We start from the raw sequence: 23,459 nt of genomic DNA, 5'->3' as shown, positions 1-23,459 counted from the left end.
AGGAGTTTCCTAAAATTTTACTCTCTAAGCTTCCTAAAAATCTCACACTTGATTATGAACATATATCCTATAATATTATGATGACCCCATAATGTCAACTTCAATGCCAGTGGTATTAAAAGACCAATCAGTTCAGCAGTTGGTTTTACCATCAACTACTCAATATCCAGTCCAACTTTTACAAGATACAAGTTGACTTTGACATTCCCTCTTATCCAGTGAAACACAAATACTCACATGCCCCATCCCAGTAGTCTCACTACCCTCCTTCCTGCCATAACATATGTTTGTGCATGTGCAAACACACACATACATCTATTTTTACATGAAACCAAGGAGACTCTTGCCCATCCATATAACAGGTATTTTTCAATGGCTACTTTTTCTTCAAATTGTTGGGAGCCTCCAAACTTTAATAATAAAGGGTACTGAGATGGGGCTATCCATGGAGGAAACCCATCCCCAGGGGAAATTTTAAACACAGATCAGCTTAAAACTCATATCTGTCCTCAGCCTTGTGCTGTTGGTGATAAGCAGGGCAGCAGTAGGGGGGGCCACATCCCTGTTCGGCATATATCAGGGCCTCTCTGTAGTGTCAGCTGCCCACAGTCTAGGCAAGGAAAGTGTCCTACTTCATCTTCCACCTCTTGCTGCCTTGAGATCCTGAAGTTTTTATTTCTCCTGCTGCAGAAACCAACATGCCAGTAAAAGTTCTTTGGCCACTGGGGAATTATAACTTCAATCACACACCCACATGCCAAATGCTGTGTCTCACCAAGGTCTTGCTGAGTGCTTATCTCAGTGTCCATATTTCTGAATTCTCTCTTGCTCCTTGACCCTTAAAAACACCCACAGCAACCATAACTACCTATGCCTTAATATATACCTCAAAAACAAAAACATGACAAAGCTCCAAACAAGTTCAACCACAAACTTTTCTAGCTTTGAACCTAATACCTCTCCCTCTCTCTCTCTCTCTCTCTCTCTCTCTCTCTCTCTCTCTCTCTCTCTCTCTCTCTCTCTCTCTCTCTCTCTCTCTCTCTCTCTCTCTCTCTCTCTCTCTCTCGACTAATCCCTGGATAACTCTATGCCCCCCTCCTCTAATCCTGGAATTAGGAACCAAAGAAGGATGAGCACTTTCCACCTATACAATACTGAACGAGAGTTTTCCACAGGAATGGGATTGCATCAGCTCTAGAAAGAGCATCATTTTCCAGGGAAGAAGAGCAAGTACGCTGAAGAAAGCTACCTCACCCCTTCCACATTCATTTCAGAGATTCAGCTAGGCCTCCCCATTGTCCTTTGTGATACCCCACAACCTGTAGCAGGGAAACTGGTAAACAGACCTGCCGGAGAGTAAGTAGTATCTAGCACTGCACCTTGAGAGAGAACTCCACCAGATAGCTCAAGCAATTATGTTGCCTGGCTACCCAGAATCAGGGATTCCCCAGAGACAAGACTTGGTTTCAAGCACCAAAGGGCAAACCTGAAATAGATTCTGCTTGCTGAGCCCCAGCAGTCACTAACTCACAGTACTCATTATGGGGGTGAGTTTGAGAAGCACCAAGATCCTCACTGCTTACCACACTCTAATTTAATACATTTGAGGGCCAGGAATCCAAACAGTAGTTCGATTATTCCTTGAACATGCCCACCTACCTCTTCTAGACCCCAAGATGGGGTGTGGCTTGCCTCCAAAGAAAGGGTGCCATCCTCTTCAGAGAAGGACGTGGAACTCTTTTCAGGTTCTGTATCTTTAGGCTGGATCCCATGTAAGCGCAGCCCATCACTGCCATAGCCAGAGGAGGAGGGCAAAATGCTCACAGTCATGCCACTGATGGACAAATCACTCTGAGAAGGAGGCAGTCTGGGACCCTGTGGGGGCACCCAACCCACATGGGCAGGCTCTGTGCCTCTCTGGGCTCCCGACTGGTCCAGCAGTGATGAAGGAACAGAACATTCTGCAATCCAGGAACCTGTCTGAGGGGCATTTGAAATACTCTTTGTTCCTCCCCCCACACTCCAGTCCTCTGAAAGTTGTTCTTGATTTCCTGTGCCAGTGGGGGAGTCTGTCTTCCTAGGCAAAGTGCTGCTCCGAAGCCCAAGCAGAGTACTTCCTTTTTCCACTGCAGTCTCTCCTTGCAAAGGGAGCAGCACAGCCCTGCTGCTGCAGGATGCTGTCCTCGGAAATTCCACCAGTTGGCTCACTGACTTCTGGCAGTTCCTTTCCGCTGGGTTATCACGCAGGTGAGCAATGACAGTCATCCCCTCTTCCAGGGAATCCCAGACCCCTCCAGCAACTGATGACTCATTCTCTAACAAAAGGTGAGCAGTCTGGATCTCCCCTTGGAATCTCTCCTTCACCTGCACTATCATCCCCTGATTGCCCACCCCGGAGTTGGAGGCTGAGTCCCCAGGCAGCAAAACGTCTGGAGGGGTACGCTCTACTCCTCCCACTCCGTCCTCCTTTCGGAGACTCACTGTTAACTTCATTAGGGTTTCAGTCTCTTCAGTGACTCCAGTTTCTTCCAAGGGTTCTTCCTCATGAGATGCCTCTGGAGTAGGGATTTTCTTCCCCCTCCACTTCCTTTTGAACCGAACCCTTTTCTTAGGAGATATGGGAGCCTTCTCAGGAATAGCTATTGACTCTTTCGGCTCCTTAACACAGCCCAATGAATTTCCCATTTCTTTCCTCTCCTAATCTTAGCAAAAACGCAGCTAAACCAGTCCCGGGATCCCAGAGAAATCCCGACCTTGGCTTCATCGGATTCGATGCACATTTAAAAACATGCACTATGCCAGCAATCCCCCAATTCTTCCTCCCTCCCTCCCCGCCTCTCTCTGTCTCCTCTAGCCACTGCCGATTCAGACAGCCATCTTACAGGCTCAGAGCTGCAACAAGACAAATTCAAAGCATCTCACTGCAGTTCAGAAATCACTTGACCTAAAAGCAGACAGAAACCGGATTGGCTGCAGCTTTCTCTCTCCAAATATGAGGTAATTGGAGCACTGCCCTCAGTAACACAAACAGAAAGCAAAAAGGAGCTAGAAACGAGGGGAGGGGAGAAATTAGGGAGGGGGAGGAGGAAGAGGGAAAACGTAAGAGTAAATGGAAAAGGGAGGGGAAAAGAAGAGAGGCCACAGAAGAAGGTAACGTGGAGGAAGGAGGAGGAGAACAATATCAAAGAGAGAAAAAGCAAACCAGCTCGGCTGGAACCAACCAGCAAAGGAAGGGAAGGGCGGAGAAAACCAGGGCTGAGGAAGCTGCAATTATGGCTCCCAAACTACAAAATGAAATAGATTTTAATTGTTGCACCAAGATGCCCAAAAGTAAATATCAAGCAAGATATACATATTCTCCATTTTTCAGGTCAGAATACAATATAATTATTTTAATCAAATTGTAACCTGAAGACAGACCAGAGCCTACTCTTCACAGTTAAGAAACACAGACTTTAATGATCTAGCCTTCTGTAGCATTTATTTCTCTCCTTTTCCCTTAAAAAAAAAGAAAGAAAGAAAGAGAAGAAGAGAAAGATTTGTTAATTCTACCGGTAAATGACACACACAGAGGGAAAACCCAAAAATCAGTTTACAGTATATGGAAGCTTGGTAAAAAGATACCACTTCCAAATACAATAGAGAAACAGGGTCTCTGCTGAACAATACTTGCAACAAATGTTTAACAGTAATTACTGATGCTGCCACTGCAGACAGCTAACACTTTTTTGCGCTTGTTATGTGCCAAGCATGTGTGAAGCTATTTATATGGACCATCTCATTTAATTCTCACAGTAACCATACGAGGTCAAAACTATTATTTTACAGTTTACAGGTGAAGAAACTGAGGTTTAAGAAAGTTGATTAATTTGCCCAAGTTTACACAGCCAGTAAGTGGCAAAGCTAGAAAACGAACTTCTGTTTGACCTTAAGACTTTTAATTTTCATCCCAACTGCTACCTCTAATTACTTCAGGGACAGAAGTCTGTGCTCAGCTGCCAGTTGTGCCAAACGAGAGGTTCCCCCACTGTTCTGAACAGACAACTAGACTCTGCATGGACTAAAAGCTCAAACAAAGAGATAACACTTGCTGACATTTGGGAGCAAGAGAAGAAACTTCTAAAATGAGGCTTGGGTGTTTTTTAGTCCAACTGCAGTACAGCAGGAAGTCTGAATTTCAGATTGTAAAAATTGGATTCAAAAATCACCCTGCAATGTCAATGGGATCCCCTCACCCCAATTTTTTTTGTATAGCTTCTGACAGATGAGAACCACTACAACCCAAAGGGCTCTGAATAGAGTTGAAGAAAATAAGTTAAATGTGTTTCTTTTCTATTGCAGCTATTTATTCTATACCAAAAAAATCCACACCACACAGCAGGAAGCAGCAGCCTGCCTGGGCTCTGTACAAGCCCTAAAGACTTATACCAGCACAGCCCTACCTAGCCCTACCTTTCCTAGAAACCTACAAGGATAGATAAAGGAAAAGACCACAAAAGGAAAGCAACAAGAAGCACTAAAACAACAGCTTCTACACAATCCCTTCTGAGACCTTACCACGCCTCATCCAAAACTGCAGTAGGTGTTTCTCCCCTAAGCCTTTTCCTGAGGCTGACTGCAAAGCTGCAGCACCATCTTATGGCCGTCACAAACCACAGCAAGAAATAAGAGGGAGATAGCGTGGGAGAGAAACTCAGACCACAGCGGAACACTTAACAGAAACTCTAATATTGCAATATGAAGTTCTTCAGGCAGGTACTCTACCTTCACTCCGCCAATGAGTAAAACTGGAATTATGAAATTTTTAAGTTGCACACCCTAAGGTCTGTGCTTGACTTTTATTAATGAAATACAAGCAAAACAAATTCCTGAAATTGATCAACTCAGAAGAGAGCTGCTTAATATGACGCCTAATGCTGTAGAGTTTCTATGAAGAGCCTGACAAATCCTAGGATATTTACTTCTGTGAGCCTATTCTTTTTTAAATTTCTGCATATGTCAGACAAATCAGGCCTTCATTTCCTTCTGCTCCAGAGAAAAACTGGTCTAGGAAAGGAGGAGAGATTTTACTAAGCAGACCTAGGTTCAAATTCCCAGCTTTGATAACTTACTAGCTAAGGAACTTAAGTAATCTACTGGGTGATTCAGTTTCCTTACCTGTAAAATGTACATACTGCCACCTACTTAATGGGGCTGTAGACCAGGTTAATGAGATAATGTCTGTAAAGTACTTGGCTCAATGCCTGATCTACAGTAAATCCCTTTTCTTCCCATTTATTACTAAAGCTAAAAGTTATGAGACACCTCCAAATCCCTGGGAGGATCCTAATATATAGAAGGTCCCTGACTTAAGATGGTTTGACTTAAATGATTTTTGAGTTTACAGTGGTGCAAAATCTATATTCATTCAGTTGAAACTGTACTTTGTGAACCCATATAACCATTCTGTTTTTTACTTTTAGTAGTTTTCAATAAATTACATGAGATACTTTATTATAAAATAAGCTTTGTGTTAGATGATTTTGCCCAACTATAGGCTAATGTAATTGTTCTGAGGACATTTAAGGTAGGCTAGGCTAAGCTATGATGGTCAGTAGGTTAGGTGTATTAAAAGCATTTTTGGCTTGCATTATTTTCAACTTACGATGGAGTTATCAGGACACAACCCCACTGTAAGTTGAAGAGCTTCCTTCCTTCCTTCCTTCCTTTTCTTTTTTTCTTCCTTCCTTCCTTTTTTTCTTCCTTCCTTCCTTCCTTTTTTTCTTTTTGACTAGGCTCAAAGGAAAGTAGATATGTTCCAAAATCCAAAGTTTGGGTGCTTGTTTTTCTTCTTAGGGGCTGCTTCCACTATTTTACTAAGTTAACTCTGATCACAACTTCCACCTGGACCTTTTGTTGTCTAGCCTGGGCTCTTAACACATGGGAAAGCAGACTTTTAGGGTCTACATATTCTTCATGCATTTTCCTTTTGCCTCATCTATATGCTAAGCACAAAGTACCATAAAGTACCCAAAAAATGTAAACCTCAAGACTAGCCAGCTAGAACCACCCTTTACCTGAACTCTCTGTTTTGTTTTGTTTTTTTAATTTCTGAATGTTAGACATATACTAGTATTTAACAAACATTTGAGATCTGGAAATCTAGTTTTGTCAGAGTCTATCAAGAACTTATATCTTTTAGAAAAACTATAAATCTTCACATATATTTTAAAACAAGCTTGGAAAGAAATACTTATATCTACATATACATCATTATTTTACTTCATTAGCATCAATAACAGAGATTGACTATCATGATTATTTTGCTGATTCCCTAATTTAACAGTTCTACTCTACATTTCTATTTGGCTTTATATAGTATGTGTTCTTGGTGAGAATAGCTAATAGATAATCATAAAAGACTAGAAAACCATACAACTGTATTAACTCCCCTTAAGAAAAAAAAAAAAAAAAAAAAAAAAAAAAAAAAAAAAAAGACTAGAAAACCACATTGATAAATAGCAACAGACATATCATGCCCTGTCTGTTGCCAAGACAGGGAGGATAGAGGTGCTACATGATCTCTTTATCAATCAATCAAAAACTCTGCAAGCAGGGAACCTTTCCCCACACTCCTAAATGCTTAACTAGTACAGGCAAACACCTAGCCTTCAAGAACAGTGAAGACAAGGAATTGGTAGTTAGCTGCAACTTGGAAAATGGGTAGCAGAGCTAAGAGAAGACAAACAGGTATTCTGTGCTAAAATAGCAAACTAAGAAAAGTATAGTAGATAGAAGACTAGGCCAAAGCTGTTTATACCTTTCTGTAAAATTGGTAACAGGAAAGAACAGTGGGCTAGGTCAAAAGCCCTGGAAGTAATAAGGTCCATTAATAATTATAACACGTTGTTACCAACAATTGCTGTCAACTGTAGATTTCATACTGTGTTCCATCACCCTGTCCCACACCTCCAAAACCTCTATCAATTCATTTTATGGTATGTCTCTTCTCCCCTGAATTATCCAGTCGAACTATAGTCTGTACCCAGTTTGATTCTGTTTCTTCCATAGGCTCTACCTACGACCTTGCTCATAGTTGGTTCTCTATAAATGTTTGTAGAATTCAATTAAAGAATATATTTCCCTATAAAGTAAAACCACAGGAGATACAATTTTACACTCATTGTGATGGCTGTAATCTAAAACAGACAATAAATACTGGGGAAGATGTGGAGAAACAGGAACTCTCATATAATAATACATTGCTGGTAGAAATGTAAATGGTACAGCCACTTTAGAAAGTAGTTTGGTAGTTTCTTAAAAAGTTAAATTTACCATACAATCCAGCAATTCCGCTCCTAGGTATAAACACAAGAGAAATAAAAACATAAATCCCCATACAGACTGGTCTGCAACAGGCTAAGTTTCATCTACTTTGTCAGTGCGTTTGTGTCATACTGCTGGGACAAATCAAAGTCACATATTCCTGACTTAAAATGTATTCATCAGTGCTGTTGATTCCTGAGTTGCTTTTCACTCACCTTTGACTTCTATTTATTAATAATTGAGATCAACATAGAACCCCATTTAGTGTTTGACTGCAGCAATTAGAATGAAACAGATTAATGTCAACAAAGAAAATATAAGTACAAAGAAAAGTTCTCTACACTTTTAGTGTGTCTTTTTTAATGCTCAGGGATATAATTAACTAGTGCATACTTCTAATAAAAGGGAGAAGGAGATTAGGGAAAGAAAATCTTATAAACTTACTTGGTTTATCAGTCAAAGTTCCCTTCTCTCTTATCTTTCTCTATTTTCTCCAGCCACAGACATGCTCTATTTATCCTTCGAACATGCCAAGTACTTTCCTTCTGCTAAGGAATCTGTGATATCAGATATTTTTTTCTGGATCCTCATATTTCATTGAGGTATCAGATAAGATGTTAAATATGGCTATTTCCAGAAAGAGTCCATTTTAAATAACCCAGTGTAACATAATCCCTAAATTTCTTTATCACATCATTCCACTAACTTGTTATTTGCATATATCTGAAAATTATGAAATAAGATTTAATAAATAAATAATTCATTTTCTGAATAAAAATTCTATGAAGACATGGATTTTGCCCATTTTGTTGACCACTTTTATGTAGCCCCTGGAAGAGTACCTGGCATACAAGTATCCACTTAATAAATACTTGCTAAATTGAATATGTGATACTTTAAAAAAATGATGTGACTTTATGTGGGTAAATTTACCTGTCATCAGTTTTCCTTATATAAATAAGGATGATTATAGTAATTGACAAATGTACATGATGTGCTTTGAAATAAAAATAGTAAAACAAAACAAAACAAAAAAAGACTGGCCTGCAAATATTCATATCAGCATTATTTATAATGGCCTAAAAGTGAAAACAACACAAATGTCCATCAACTGCTAATAAACAAAATATACAGCATATCACTACAACAGAATACTATTCAGCATTAAAAAAGAATGAAGTACTAATATATGCAAAAGGGATGATACCAAAAAAATTATGCTAAGAGAAAGAAGCCAGATACAAAGACCATCTATTGCATGATTCCATTTATATGAAGTGCCCAGACTAGTTGTATCTAGAGATAGGAAATAGATTAGTGGTTTTCTGAAGCTCGTGATAGGAGTGAACAACAACTGTGAATGGACAAGAGGGAATTTACTGGGATGACAAGAATGTTCCAAAACTAAATTAGGGTGATGGTTGTACAACTCATAAAAATCACTGAATCACATAATACACATGGGTGAATTTTATGGTATATAAATAACATCCCAATAAAGCGCTTTTTAAAAATTAATGCATTTTCCTAAAATAAACAAACAATAGAATGATAACCAAAAAGGTATGTTAAAACATTGAGCTAACTATAGCAAAAGGTGAGAAAACAGGATAGAGGTGAAACAGATAGAGATGAAAGTTAGACTTCTCTGAATACACCTTGCATTTACTTTTTACCCTTTGGAACAATGTAAATGATTGACATAACATAAAATAAAATTGAAAGAGAAAAAAGTAATCCCTAAAAAGTTGAAAGCAAATAAAAACACTGGTAGCTTAACAACACAGATATTACTGTATTTCAAGTAACTTTAAAATACAATTATTTGCACATCCTTAGGAGATATACACTAAGGAAAAAAGAACTGCAAAGAAATTACAAGCTTTTAATTAATTATATTGCTAATAATAACAGTGATGTTGTTACTTTGATTTATATATATTACAAATAATATATATGATTTTACAGGGATGTGTGTGTAAAAGGAAATAAGTAATTATATTACCATTGTCAGGATCAAGATTTTCTGTATATGAAAAAAGGGGTACAAACAACGTCAAAGAAGTTTAAAAAAAACAAAACCCTGTAATCATAAATTTGAATTAGAAATGTCAGTATAAATTAATAATTTGTTTAAAGAGAAAAATAAAATTATTGCCTACCTCTGTCCATAGGAAAAGCACAGAAACAAATGAGCAACCCAGTAGCACTCAAATTATGGTCAATTAATAGAGAACTGGTTTCTAAGAGAAATGGAGAATTTCAGGCTTGGGACAGGAAATATATAAAAAGAGTCGGGAATATCTCATCACATAAGAAATAAAGGAAATTACCAAAGGCTGCTGGAGTCATGCCAAAGGACTCAGAGTCAACTTGAAAGGCTCTTATTGGCCAAAGATGGAGCTATTTGAGTATTAGGAAAAATGATAACTATATTTGATTGAACACATTAAGTCTGTTAAAAATTCATGAGTCATAGTGATACTTTAAAAGAAAAAAAAGGTCAACAAAGAAACTTTCATTGGTCACCTTGGAGAGTCTCAGGGAACTCTGAAAACTGGTAAACGGAGGGAAAGATGAGATCATTTATCTTGCCTTTCCTGTAGAAACTATCCCTCAAGGTAGTTGATGAGGTGAAGTTCCTCATAGAAGTAGCCCAACCAAATAATGAAGAATAACAGAATTCAAATAATGACCACTTTGCAACCTCGAATGAAATAATGGAACTAGCAATGATGATCAGTAGCTGCTAAAACTATATGGTGAAGAGTGAGTAGGGAATGGAAAATGGATGAATCAAGCTGATAATACCTGAACTCACTAATCAATCATGACATCCCCAAAAGAGGAACAACAAATACAGTATGTGCATCCTGATGTGCAGCAATAAAAACAAACAACACAGCATCACCATTCTTGTATACAAAAAAAAAAAAAAAAAAAAAGAATGTGATTGAGCCTTGGGTCTAGCTTTAAATCACCAGTTTATGGGCAATACAATACAAGGATGAAGGACATTTTTAGAAGACATCCCAGAGATGCCATCAGCATCTTTACAAACCTAATAGGACAAAAGACCTGATTTCCTCAACAAATTGCAGGAATAAAGGAAGGAGAGGAGAGGGATTTAATGCAATATGTGGACCTTGTTTGGATCCTGATTCAAACCAACTATTTTTTTTAAATGAGATAATTGGGAAAATCTGAACACTGGTCAGATATTTGATGATTTTAAGAGTTACTATTCTAAAAGTGTAATATTATTGTGGTTTGCTTAACAAAGAGTATTTATCTTCAGAGATACACACTGTGGTTTTATGATACATATGTTGGTTTTTGTCCATGGTTCCTGGCTCATAACTACTACGGTCCTTGTTACAATGTTGGGGTGCTTTAGGCCTCAGAAGCAGGCCTCAGGAGATAGAATCTCTTTCTCTGACCTTCTGCTGTCCTCCTTTCACTTGTCCAAGGCAGGACTCTAATCTGATTGTAAGTCAAAAGACCCTGATTCCAAAGAGGGTCCTGCCCCATACTCTAGAGGACAGAATGCTGCACAGAGAGGTCAAGAAGAATCTGAACAGACAGGCCTTGCTGGGTTGAGATCATGTGTTTTTGGTTTTGGTTTTTTATTTTTTTGAGACAGAGTCTCACTCTGTCACCTGGGATAGAGTGCTGTGGCGTCAGCCTGGCTTACAGCAACCTCAAACTCCTGGGCTCAAGCGATTCTCCTGCCTCAGCCTTCCAAGTAGCTGGGACTACAGGTGTGCACCATAATGCCCATCTAATTTTTCTATTTTTAGTAGAGATAGGGTCTTGCTCTTGCTCAGGCCGGTCTCAGACTTCTGAACTCAAGGGATCCTCCCACCTCAGCCTTCCTGAGTGCTAGGATTATAGGCGTGGGCCACTGTGCCCAGCTGATCATACGCTTTTTGTACAAGTTGTGAATCATGCTTACGTAATGAAGCTTCCATAAAAACTCAAAAGGACAGGGTTCAGAGTGCTTCCAGATAGCTGAACACATGGAGGTTCCTGGAGGATGGCATGCCCAGAGAAGTCATGGAAGCTCCACATCCCTTCCCCCATACTTTACACTACCTATCTCTTCATCTATATCCTTTATAATAAATTAGTAAATGTCAGTGTTTCCCTGAATTCTGTGAGCTGCTCCAGCAAATTAATCAAACTCAAAGAGGGGGTCACAGAAACCCCAACTTGAAGCCAGTCGGTCAGAAGTTCTGGAAGCCTGGACATGTGACTGGCATCTGAAGTTGGGGGGGGGGACGAGGTTTGGGGACTGAGGCCACACTCTTCAGGATCTAACGCCATCTTCAGGTAGATAGTGTCAGAATTGAATTAGAGGGCACTCAGTTGGTATCCACTGCTTGGTGTGTGTGTATCTGTGGAGGGGGACCCAAATTGGTCACAGAAATCTTCTGTGTTGAAGAGCAGAGGGAAAAATACAGTTTGGGAGCGTTTTCCAGAAGCACACGCTGAAATATATGCAGATGAAACAATGTGAAGTCCTTCAAAATAACCTACTGGGGTTTGAGGAGTAGATCAGGATACAGATGAAATCATATTGGCCATGAGTTAATAATTGAGTTAGTTCTTCATGCTATTTCCTCTACTTTTTGTAAATGTTTGAAATTTTTTCTAGTAAAGTTTTTCCTTTTAGACACGGAGTCTCTGGCACAATCAGAGCTCACTGCAGCCTCAAACTCCTAGCCTCAAGCAATCCTCCCACTTCAGCAGCCCAAGTAACTGCACACACCACCACGCCTGGCTAATTTATAGAGACAGGGTCTTGTATGTTGTCCATGAGCTACTGTGCCCAGATGAATTTTTCAAAACAGATTTTTAAGGAGAGAGAAAAAGCATGATGGAGCTCTTCAGGACAGGAACCACTCCACTACTCCCATCATCTCTGTCCCAGCAAAATTTTAACTAACCAATTCAGTTTTCATTCCTTGGCCCCTAGGGTTTCCTTTTCTGAAGAGATTTAGTTGTAAGTAGGGTAAATAGAGACACAGTGAATAGATTTTCCTTACCTCATGCCTATGAGACTAAAATTAGGCACCCACCGTAAAGGCAGGTTTGTGGCCAAACAACAAACAAACCTTGGCTGGTCTGAGTGCAGTGGTGTTTCAACTAATTGATCACAACCAGTTACAGATTCCTTTGTTCCTTTCGCCACTTCCACTACTTCACTTGACTAGTTAAAAAAACAAACAAAAAAACAAAAAACACAAAAACTAGCCAAACAAAAAAGTTTCTCCAAAAAAACTCTTCTGTTCTTAAGAGTTCCAAAAGGGTAACTCTAGTCCTCCATGAAAACTCAACGAAGTTCTTATTCCCATCCTTCCAGGGCGCACTTGCCAAGGTTCGTGTTCCTGGTTATCCCTATAAGCAAAGCTTGCCTAAGGACACCCTGTGGTTCCACAAAAACACATGTTACCTCACACTTTCCTAACCCTACCCATGCTGGAGATTGCCATCACTGGCTCCAAACCAAAGCCCCAAGAAACAAGCCTATGCTCTCAGATTTTTCTCAGGATCTTAGAAATTCTGGGACACCTGCTGTTCTGCCTTCAACCAGCAGGTGGCACCATCTCCCCAACTAGGATGTCACATTGTCCTCATCCCTGGAGTCAGCACCTTGCTGACTCTAATCTATCAGCCTAGTATGCAGCTGTCTGAGAAAAAGCTTTGTTTGGCTGCACTAAAAGTGATTTAAAAGAAGAGGCTTTTTATAAAAACAGGGCTGTACTTTTCCAATAGCAATCCAGACTTAAAAACTATTTGCCTTCTTAGGAAGATGGGAGCAACAGGAAGGCCATGCGACCATGTGAACACTCTTTAAGATGCTGGACCAGCCCACAAACCCGGCTACTAAGATGCTACCATGAACCAGGTTTGTTTAAAGATCGTAAGAGATGAGGAAAAACGTACACCAAAGCACGATTATGAACCTTCAATCTACCCTTCTAAAGCATGAAAATCAACAGCCCTCACACCCCAAGTCCCTTAAGAGCTCAATTTTGACTCAGCTGAGCAAACAGACTTTTTAATAACCAGCCTACCAATGATAGGGCCAAACCACAAACTGGTGAAAAATCCCCCATTACATCATGCAAATACTTAGGAAGTTCTGGGTTTAGAATAAAACAGCTTATCTCCAGGCCAATCTTAATTTTCCTTCTCAACTCCCAGCCACCTTTGTTCACTGCCAACTACAGAGAAGGAAGGGTCAATGCTGCCTGTGGAAGGTAGTGCAACTTTCTAGGCCATGTCCAAACCAAGCAACAGGAACCCCAAAACTCACAGTCCCTACCTGGAAGTGCAAAATAATGGTCCAGATCAGGCCCAGGGTCAGCTTGGGGTTGCCATCTGTGATGTCATCATTGCGAATATTCACTAGTTTCACCTGAAAAAGAAACACAAGTCAGTCTCAGAGCCCTGGGACTTTTTGTTTTAATTTGATTCTTACATATTTTCATTATTGATATACAGTAAAATTGATTTTTTATTTTTTGGTGTTCAGTTCTATGAAGTGTTTTGTTTTGTTTTTGAGACAGGGTCTCACTCTGTTGCCTGGACTAGATTTTAGTGGTGTCAGGCTAGCTCACAGCAACCTCAAACTCCTGGGCTCGAGCATTCCTCCTGCCTCAGCCTGCCAAGTAGCCGGGACTACATGTGTGCACCACCATGCTCAGCTAATTTTGTTAAATTTTTTTTGTAGAAATGGGATCTCATAATTGCCTAGGCTGGTCTTGAACTTCTGACCTCAAGCAATCCTCCTGCCTCATCATCCCAAAGTGCTGGGATTACAGGCGTGAGCCACCACACGTGGCCAGTTCTGAGTTTTAACACATGTATAGCTTCATGTAACTACCACCACAAAACAGTTCCATGACTCCAAATAAGTCCCTTGTGCTGCCCCCTCTTTGTAGTCAAACCTGCTTCCACCCCTAACTCCTGACAACCACTGATCTGACTCTGGTCCCTAGTTCTGCTTTTCTCAGAATGTTATATAAATGGAATCATACAGTATGTAACATTTTGATATTGCCTTTTCCCCCCACTCAGCATAATGCCCTTGACATCACCATCCAGGTTATTGTGTGTAACAATAGTTTGCTCTTTTTTATCACTAAGTTACATTCCATTGTGTAGATAGATATACTACCCTTTATTTGTTTATCCATCCATCTATCCATCCATTGAAGGAAATGTGAGCTATTTCTAGTTTGGGCAATTATTCATGCATTGTACAGGTTTTTGGTTGAGTATGTATTGTCATTTCTCTATTGAGTTATATGGTGTACATTTAGTTTTATAAGAAACTGCCAAACTGTTTTCCAGAGTGGCTGTACCATTCTGTATTCCCACCAGCAAAGCAACCCCGCAAGCACATGGTATTGAGAGTTGCTTTTTTATTAGGTCATTAGGGCCCTGACTTTTTCTTTTCTTTTGAGGTTCTTAGAGAGAGTGAGATGCCTATTTTCCCTCACCAGTCTCTGGCCTGCTCCTACCTCCATTCTCCCTCCTCTGTCACAGAGATCCATACCTGCCAGGCCTCCCACAGCATCTGCTTTACTTCTAAAATCTCATTCCAACAACACAATTTGTTCACACATGGGCCCTCCCCTCCCCATATGTGACCAGTTGCCCCAGTGTTCTGGGAACTGAGGATTGTCCTGGGATGTAGGAATTTAAAACTAGGAGTGTCTGGGCAAATCACCCTCCTTCCACATCAACTCTGTTAATCTCTTCTGCCATGTTCTCATGGAGATCCTGTTTAATTGTGACACACTGTCCTTGAACTATGCTCCCTTTATCTTTTCCAGTGACCTGAAACTTGTCTGTCTCTAAAGGACTCTAGTGACCTCCTCCAACAGAAACCTCACTTTTCCCTTACACCAATGTTCACTTGGGCAAGATCTGTCCCTTGTCTACATCTCAGTCTTCTCTTCTGTATATTGGGGGTGGAGTGGAGTTGGGAGAACCTACCCTTTCAGCCTGAGAATTCAGTTTTCCTAATCACTAATCACTAACAACCCACAGTTGGTGGATTAACAGTACCAGCCAAGTCCGCACTCAGTCCCACCTCTGTCAGTTTTCCCCTTTCATTGCGACATCTACTTCCCTTGGCCAAGCCACCTTCCAATTTCTACTAACCCTTTCCTCAATGACTTCAGCATCTAACCTCTATTCTCTTTTCCTAACTTCATCATCTACCATCTTTCTTGGCAATTTTAGCACTCATGTTGGTGATTCAAATATCACTCTATCTGTACAATTTGCCTGCCTTCTCAATTCTGATGACTTTGTTTTCACCCTACTTTGCCTACCTGCACAGCTAAAACTTGGACCTCATGACTACAGAGAACTGCTCTAGAGATCCCCTTGCCCTTCTCTGAGTCTATTGTTTTTACTTGCCTGCGGTTTCATTCTATCATAATAAACTAATCTGCTTTTTGTCTTTATTCAGACTTCCAGCTAATCAATTCTTCTCAGTTTATCTTGCCCATTAAGGCTCCCTCAAGTGTCCTCTAGCTCCACACACAGCCATTTCAGTGGTGCTTTCTCTAGTACCCTAAACACCAGAGAAGCCTCCACTTCTGCCACTTTTCATTTATTAATTTATTCCAACAAATATGTATTAAGTGTCAATTGTTAAGCAACAGGAGTTTCCTGGATTACAGTCCATGGAAGAACTGTTGAAGAAAGACATCAGCCAGTGCATTTATGATGCCATTAAAATAATTAAGGAGAATATGTCTATACCTGTAATTGCTAATGGAGACATCAGAAGCTTAAAGGAAGCAGAAAATTGTGAATCATTCATTATGATAAGTGCTGAAGGTAAAATGTTAAGTAAGATCATGTCCCCTGTTCTCACAGAGCCTATAGTGCACTAGAGCAAACAGGGAAATAATAATACAGTAATAAATGTTATATCAGAAGTAAATTGTTTTGAGAGCACACAGAAAGAGAATTTCCCAAGTTAATAAGAATTGGTAAGAGTGAAAAAAATGAACTGACTCCAAAAATATGCATACCATTTAATGTCATGTTGACCCTTGCTGTTGCTTGGCAACCCTAGATATACAAAAGCTTTCCCACATGGCTCACTCTAAGCAGATGAATTCTCTGACTCCCTCATCTATCTTCCTTCCTTCCACAAACCATCTCTGTATCTTCACTCTTCCTCTATCCTCCTCCCTGTATCTCAGAAGAAGAGGTATTTTCCTTTGCTCTAGTTCTCACCTGCTAAACCCTGGACTTGGTCCCAAGCAATGGGAGGAAGGGCTGTGTGTAGACAACAGCATGGACAGCAGAAGGAACACTAACCCCATGTCAGGCGGCCTACACTGCTCCAATTTGTGTGATTTGGAGCAGGTCATTTCACCTGTCCAGATCTCAGTTCATTTATCTACAATATGAAGAAACTGGACCAGCAGATCACAGGGGTATCTTCTGGGACAAACATTCTATGACTACTAATACTCCTCCTCATACTCATTTCAATCTTACACTCTTTACTGGCTTCTCTTTTTATGTCTAAAAATGTGTTGTTGTTTTCCTTCCCCATGTAGGAAGGGAAAAAGTACTTTTTCACTTCCTGTAATATCTAGGTCCACTATATGCTGAATACCTTTTTGCTCTATTAAAACTGCTTTTTTAAGTTACCAATGCTTAACAATGTAGACCTTTTTCTCAGACCTGATGTGGCCTTCCATAATACAGACCACTCCTTGTTTTCATGATAATATAGCAATTTTGTCCTCCTTCTTCCTTAGGTACTATGCCTTTTTTCCAACTTCTTTGCTGGTATATTTTTCATCTTCATTTTAACCGCACCTCAGGTAGGTCCACAGGTTCCATCTTTACCATCTTCTCCATGAACACTCTCCCTCTCAAGGAGGCCACAAATACTACGTAAGGACAACTGCTTCATTTGTCCAACCATAATACAACTGCTCACTAGCAAGTTAAGACACAGAACTGCATCAGTCAGACCAAGCATTCACTGAGCGTTTATTAGGGGCACTAAGAACCTCCCTCAATAGAGCCCTGATGTCAACATTCCCTGGCAGAATGGAGAAGGCTGGGATGGTCTTACCTGTCGCTGCTTTAGGAAGTCCAGGGCAATCTGCACATTCTGCAACCTATGAAAACGCATCCTGCCCTTCTCTCGGGGCTGCAAACAAACAAAAAAAGGATGTTAATTTTAGCTACACCAATGTACCCATACAGACCCTTTCTCTTTCCTTTCAAGGGCTAAAGGACCACACAAGAATTCCTCACAGTTGAAGCCAGGCATGGAAGCATTACATAAAGCACCCCTTAAGAGCAGACGTGTGTGTATTCCACCAGGCCAAGGCCCCCCAAAAGCCTGGCATTCCACTATGCTTCGAGCAAACACACAACACTGTTTGACCACCAATGCTGAATCAATGCCACAGCTTCTATACAACTGCTTCTGTAGTCACACGTGGCAGAACTTGATTCTGGTTGTGAGGTTAATGGGAACAAAGATTTTGGCTCTATGGCCTCTAAAATCACAGTTAAATGCTATTGTAGGGAAACAGGTAGAAAGTCCTAATTATATATTGCACAGTAATAGAAGGAGCCAACCTTATCACAAACTTGGCAAAGGAGTCAAGGTTGCCAATTTTTAACCACAGGGAATAAAAAGTCACACATGCTCAGGAAACAAGTGAAAAAATGGGAGGCAAAAATCAAGAAGTAACCCATTTCCCAGAAAGATGGGTATCACTGTAGGAAAGCCGACCTTTACCCCAGCATGAAATACTCAGAGAAAACAAAACCATGATGGTGTAGGGCTGTTCAACATAATTACTCCAAAGAAAGTTATTTTCTGCCAGTCACTCAATCCTAGATGTCATACAAGCCACAGGAAAGAAGTCCATCTCCATCCAGTGCCTCTGGTACCCTGTCCAACACCTTACTATTATCTATTGGAAAGTGAATGGAGTCTCTCTGTCTGTTGAGTACCTGAAGGAACAGCTATCTACCTCTGGGACATTTTCTTATGCTTGCTTTCCAATGTTGCTTTTATTTTACTAAAATTAGGACTGCAATATCACTTTCACTAGATTATACTTGTTTCACTTGTAAGTGTCAAAATGATACTAATTAAAGGCTGATAAAACTCAAGGTAGTTCTACTGTGGGTGTCTGCACAGAGAAAACACTGGTTCAAATTGAAATGGTCAAAAACTAGCCCAACATGTAGAGAGAGAAGGATGGAAGCATCTCTCTGGGCAAACCCCAACGCTTCTAAGCAATATTCCCCAGAGAGGATAATCTACAGGGATGTCAAGGCCTCTCTGGGTAACAGGATAACTTCTTCAGTCAAAGGTTTAGGAAAAATCTTTTTAGCAAGAACCTCTTCTCAGTCATTTCAGCTAAACTAATTGTGAATATGACTTAGGATGCCAGAGTCTGTGAAACTGAAGTCTCCCAATGGCAAGGGAGATCAATGAGATGAAAAGATGATTTTAAGAACAGGGAATGGGGATATTGCTTAATTCTGGTTTCTGGAAAAAGATTATGGGCTACAATTTTAGGTCCTACAGGCTGCAAATATTCCTCATATTCTCTAATCTTTACTCCTATATTCCCCCACCAAAAATAAATACCCTAAGAACATGCAAGTTAAAGCTCTGTCCTGTATAGTAACTAGAGATATTATTGACCAAAGCCAGAGGATTTCCATGCAGTGAGTTTGCAAACAACAGGCTGTTTTGAAAACAAATGGCATGGTGTGTGGTGAGAACCTAGAGGCCAGACAGGTGGGGAGAGAGTACCAGTTAGTCTGGACTGTGGAGCTGTGAGCAATTAATCAACTGTCATGCTGCCAACTAAACTTTCCACAATTCTGCAATCTGGACTCAGACAACACAGCAAGGCCTCCAGAAAGCTATGGGTCTCCAGGTCACAAAGGGACTCAACACTTCCAAACACCATTATTCTTTTTGTGCCAACCATTCTCAGATAAGCAAAACAATTCCCACTCCAGGATCATCTAACAGTGACAAGAGGCACAATTAGTTTTAACCACTTTCTTTGGGACTCAAATTCCCAGGTGAAATAAGTAGGCGGCAATTGGTAACTTCGTTACTTGGAGACCTGGAGAACCTCAGACTCTCCGATGGCCCAGCAGTGCCAGCAGTGCCAGCTGGGATGCTGGCATCCCCAGGAAGACCTACTACATCATCATCATCTTCCTCCTCCTGCTCCTCGCTGTTTGTACGGCGCCAGGAGGGCATGCTCACCAGACGGAGGGTCTTCAGCCCTGCTGGCTCCTTTGGCCACCAACCAATGCAAAGGCACAACAGAGGAATAGGAAATTCACAACACAAAGATGAAAAGGAAATGAATGCAACATTAAAAAAAAAAAGTGAAAATAAATATGAAAATACCCTCCCACCTTCAAAGATGATACAAAACCAAATCAAGACCAGAGGAGACGGTTAAATTGTATATACTTTCTGTTTTTAAAACACATCTTCAATTCTCCATGGCCACACACCCTCTCTGCTTTTATGAATCAACTAAGGGAGAAAAAGATGATGAGAATAACTGTGACAGAGGTATCCAGATGGTTGTTATCCTATGAGTATCTCCATGAACACCTATAGGTTTTTAAGGGTTAGGAAAAGAAACCAGATTGGAGTAGTTTTAAGCTGTTATGTAAGCAATGTCACCAAAAAGGATCATTTTTCAATATAAAATCAATAAGTTTATCAAAAGTACCAGCAACATTGCCCAAAATACAACTTTATGAATGTTAAAGAATAAAATCCAGCACAGCAAAAGTGAAATTCTGATTACTTATTCGAGTTATAAATGTGGGCCAGAGAAAAACTAGAATTGTGTGTGCTGGCTATGCTAATAAAAGCACCTGTCAATTTTAGGCCATTAAAAAATATATATGATTAATTCTATTGCAAGGCAAAAAAATCATAAAGAAAATACCAAAACAAGGGGGCCAAGGGAAGCCAAGCCCTAATCTTAGAAGGAACAGAATATCACTTAAACAGTGAAATCTAATGTGCCAAATCCTATTCTTTAAACACAACAAACAATGACTAAGAATCCACCAAAGGCAGTGAGTGGGCTGAGCTTCACAGACAACTTGAGTTGTGCGTCTCTTCAGTTCTCTCTTTCCCCATAGATGTTTCCAGTATTCAATCCTGCACTTTTCTAAATGAAAATTATGTTGTATATAGTACTAAGGACAGAACATGAACCACACAGGATCACCTGCTCCCATTAGGCTCAAATATATAAAATAATGGGCCCACAAGTGGGTTATTTTGATCACTCAAACAAAGCAAGTGTAAGGACTATGATATTATCTGGAAAGCCAAGAAGCTCAAACAGGATTTGTTCTCAGATATGTAGGTGTTTCCCACAAGCAAGGTTTAATATATTTTGGGAGGTAGCAGGCATATTTAATTATTCAGGTAGCCTAAATGTATTGCAATCCAGGGCTATGCTCAGATATCAACTTCTACACCTCTCTAAATCTGTGAAACTCAATGAATCATAGAAGGGAGAAAGTGAGATGAATTGGCAAAGACGAAAAAAATAACCTTTAAACACCTGGGCTTTAAAATGTAAACCTCAGGTCTTCAGCTGAATACAGAAAATTTAAAATCTCACAATAGATGGGAAAATCAGAGGAGTTTATATAGACTAGAAATAGAACTCCAAAAAGAAAAATACCTCCTTATTCAAAAACCTTTAAACATGAACTATTGTTCTTGAAATATTAGTATCTAGAAATAGATAAAGAATGAGTAGGAGAGGCCGGGCGTGGTGGCTCATGCCTGTAATCCTAGCACTCTGGGAGGCTGAGGTGGGCGGATCGCTCAAGGTCAGGAGTTCCAAACCAGCCTGAGAGAGACCCTGTCTCTACTAAAAAAAAAATAGAAAGAAATTAATCAACCAACTAAAAATATATATGCAAAAAATTAGCCAAGCATGGTGGCGCCACGCATGCCTGCAGTCCCAGCTACTTGGGAGGCTGAGGCAGCAGGATTGCTTGAGCCCAGGAGTTTGAGGTTGCTGTGAGTTAGGCTGATGCCACGACACTCGCTCTAGCCTGGGCAACAAAGTGAGACTCTGTCTCAAAAAGAATGAGTAGGAGACAATATGCCAGTATAAAAGGACTATAACTGATTCCTGACTTTATCAAGAAATGAAAAAAAAACCACAGAATACATCAATTGAAATTATATCATTTGTGAACTGTAAGTCTGACATAGAAATAGAGTCCACCAATAATCTCTTCTACTTCTTCCTCCCACCTAACAGAGCAAGCAGTGATGGCTACCGCCTTTGCATTCCACAAGATGGACCAATACATCATTCATAGGGCCACACTTGGAGGCCACTCTTAGCAGAAGCTCACCAATTTGATGCCCGAGAGGACCTCCAGCAGAGAGATCAGGTTATGGCCATCCCGCAGATCTTCATAAAGATCATTGATGTGCTTGCGGACCTGTAAATGAGAGTGAAAAACACTGATTTTTATTTGATATTGAATTATTTTACTATCCACATAAGAATCTCTGGTTCTAGGTGAGCACAAATTAAAGAATTTGAAATAGTCCAGGTATGGGGGTTCACTCCTGTAATCCCAGTACTTTGTGAGGCCAAGATGGGAGACTCGTTTGAGCCCAGGGGTATGAGACCAGCCTGGTCAACATAGCAAGACCCCTATCTCCATAACAATTTTTTAAAAATCGGTCAGGCATGGTGGTGCATGCCTGTAATCACAGCTACCTTGAAGCCGAGGCAGGAAGATCGCTATAGCCCAGGAGTTTGAGGCTATGATCATGTCACTGCATTTCAGCCAAGGTGGCAGAATGAGACCTTGTCTCAAAAAAAGAATTTGAAACTGGACGCAACAATAAAATTCAGGAATTTTCAGGTTGGAGTAAAATATATATGAAACGGTAACACTTACCAAACGGTAACACTAACAAAAAAGTGTTACCAAAACGGTAACACTTACCAATTTTTTTAATTGAAGCCAGATCTATTACACACTCTAACCAACACGGAACAATATTCTAGAAAGTTTAAACAAGGAAATGGAGAGTCTTAAGTATCCTAACATATTTCAGGAATTACTATGGGCCAAAATGTGACAGCATGGCTACTGATGGACACATGAGTCTAGCCAGAGTCAGAAAAGCCTTCTAGAGTGCTGCAAAGGAAACTAAATACTAGGTACCCAATGTTTCATAGGGTATACCTATAATTTAACCCTTCTGTACCAAATATTTCCAATAGTAAATTTGAGGATTATTTTCTTTGTGGGAAATTAATTCCAATTTTATAATTGAAACTATGGAAAAACGGATCTAAATTTGGGGAAAAGTATGGTTAATATCAAATACTGTGCCCAATGTTTTATATGTTATTTCATGTATCCCTCACATCTATAAGGTGAGTATAATTATTATTCCTATTTTATACATGAGAAAACAAGGCATAAAGACCTTAAGTAACTTGTCTAAGGTCACCAAATGAAAAAATTGGCCTTAGTTTGGTATTGCTGATTTTAGTCTTTGCCATTAACTGCTATGCTTTATAATCAGCACAAACTCCTTTCATTTATTTAATCCAAACGACTGCCTTGTGAAGTTTACTTATTACCACCACTCCACAGAAGAAACCGAGACTCTGAGAAGTTAAGGTCTTTAAGTGGCCATTGGTCTTCCGATTAATTCCAAGTCTAGCAACAATTTTATTAAGTAATATAACACAGAATCAGAAAACTAGTGGAAATTGCAAGTAAAAAGCTTGATTTTTTTTTTGGAGACAGAGTCTCGCTTTCTTGCCCAGGCTAGAGTGAGTGCCGTGGCATCAGCCTAGCTCACAGCAACCTCAATCTCCTGGGCTCAGCAATCCTACTGCCTCAGCCTCCCAAGTAGCTGGGACTACAGGCATGTGCCACCATGCCCAGCTAAGTTTTTCTGTATGTATTACTTGATCAATTAATTTATTTCTATTTATAGTAGAGATGGAGTCTCGCTCTTGCTCAGGCTGGTTTCGAACTCCTGACGTCGAGCAATTCACCTGCCTTGGCCTCCCAGAGTGCTAGGATTA

General features: G+C 40.2%; 1 protein-coding gene across 26 annotated transcripts in view; it reads right to left on the bottom strand.

The window, feature by feature from the left end:
* MACF1 (microtubule actin crosslinking factor 1) overlaps positions 1-23,459 on the bottom strand; it is a 358,950-nt gene that overhangs the window by 186,541 nt on the left and 148,950 nt on the right. For 10 of the 26 annotated variants that reach the window (XM_075996850.1, XM_075996857.1, XM_075996855.1 and 7 more), the window contains exon 1: positions 1,660-6,431. In XM_075996850.1, the coding sequence (XP_075852965.1) occupies positions 1,660-2,685 (1,026 nt within the window). In that variant the 5' untranslated portion in view covers positions 2,686-6,431. Of the gene's footprint in view, positions 1-1,659; positions 6,432-13,636; positions 13,730-17,431; positions 17,510-19,543; positions 19,640-21,753; positions 21,844-23,459 lie in introns of those variants that run through there. The other 16 variants (XM_075996875.1, XM_075996872.1, XM_075996873.1 and 13 more) reach the window with 4 other exon arrangements.

The sequence above is a fragment of the Microcebus murinus genome, chromosome 2 (genome assembly GCF_040939455.1).
Source record: "Microcebus murinus isolate Inina chromosome 2, M.murinus_Inina_mat1.0, whole genome shotgun sequence".
In the NCBI taxonomy this organism is placed as follows: Eukaryota; Metazoa; Chordata; class Mammalia; order Primates; family Cheirogaleidae; genus Microcebus; species Microcebus murinus.
Note: the sequence above shows the minus strand (reverse complement) of the source record. Positions and strands in the feature narration are given on the sequence as shown.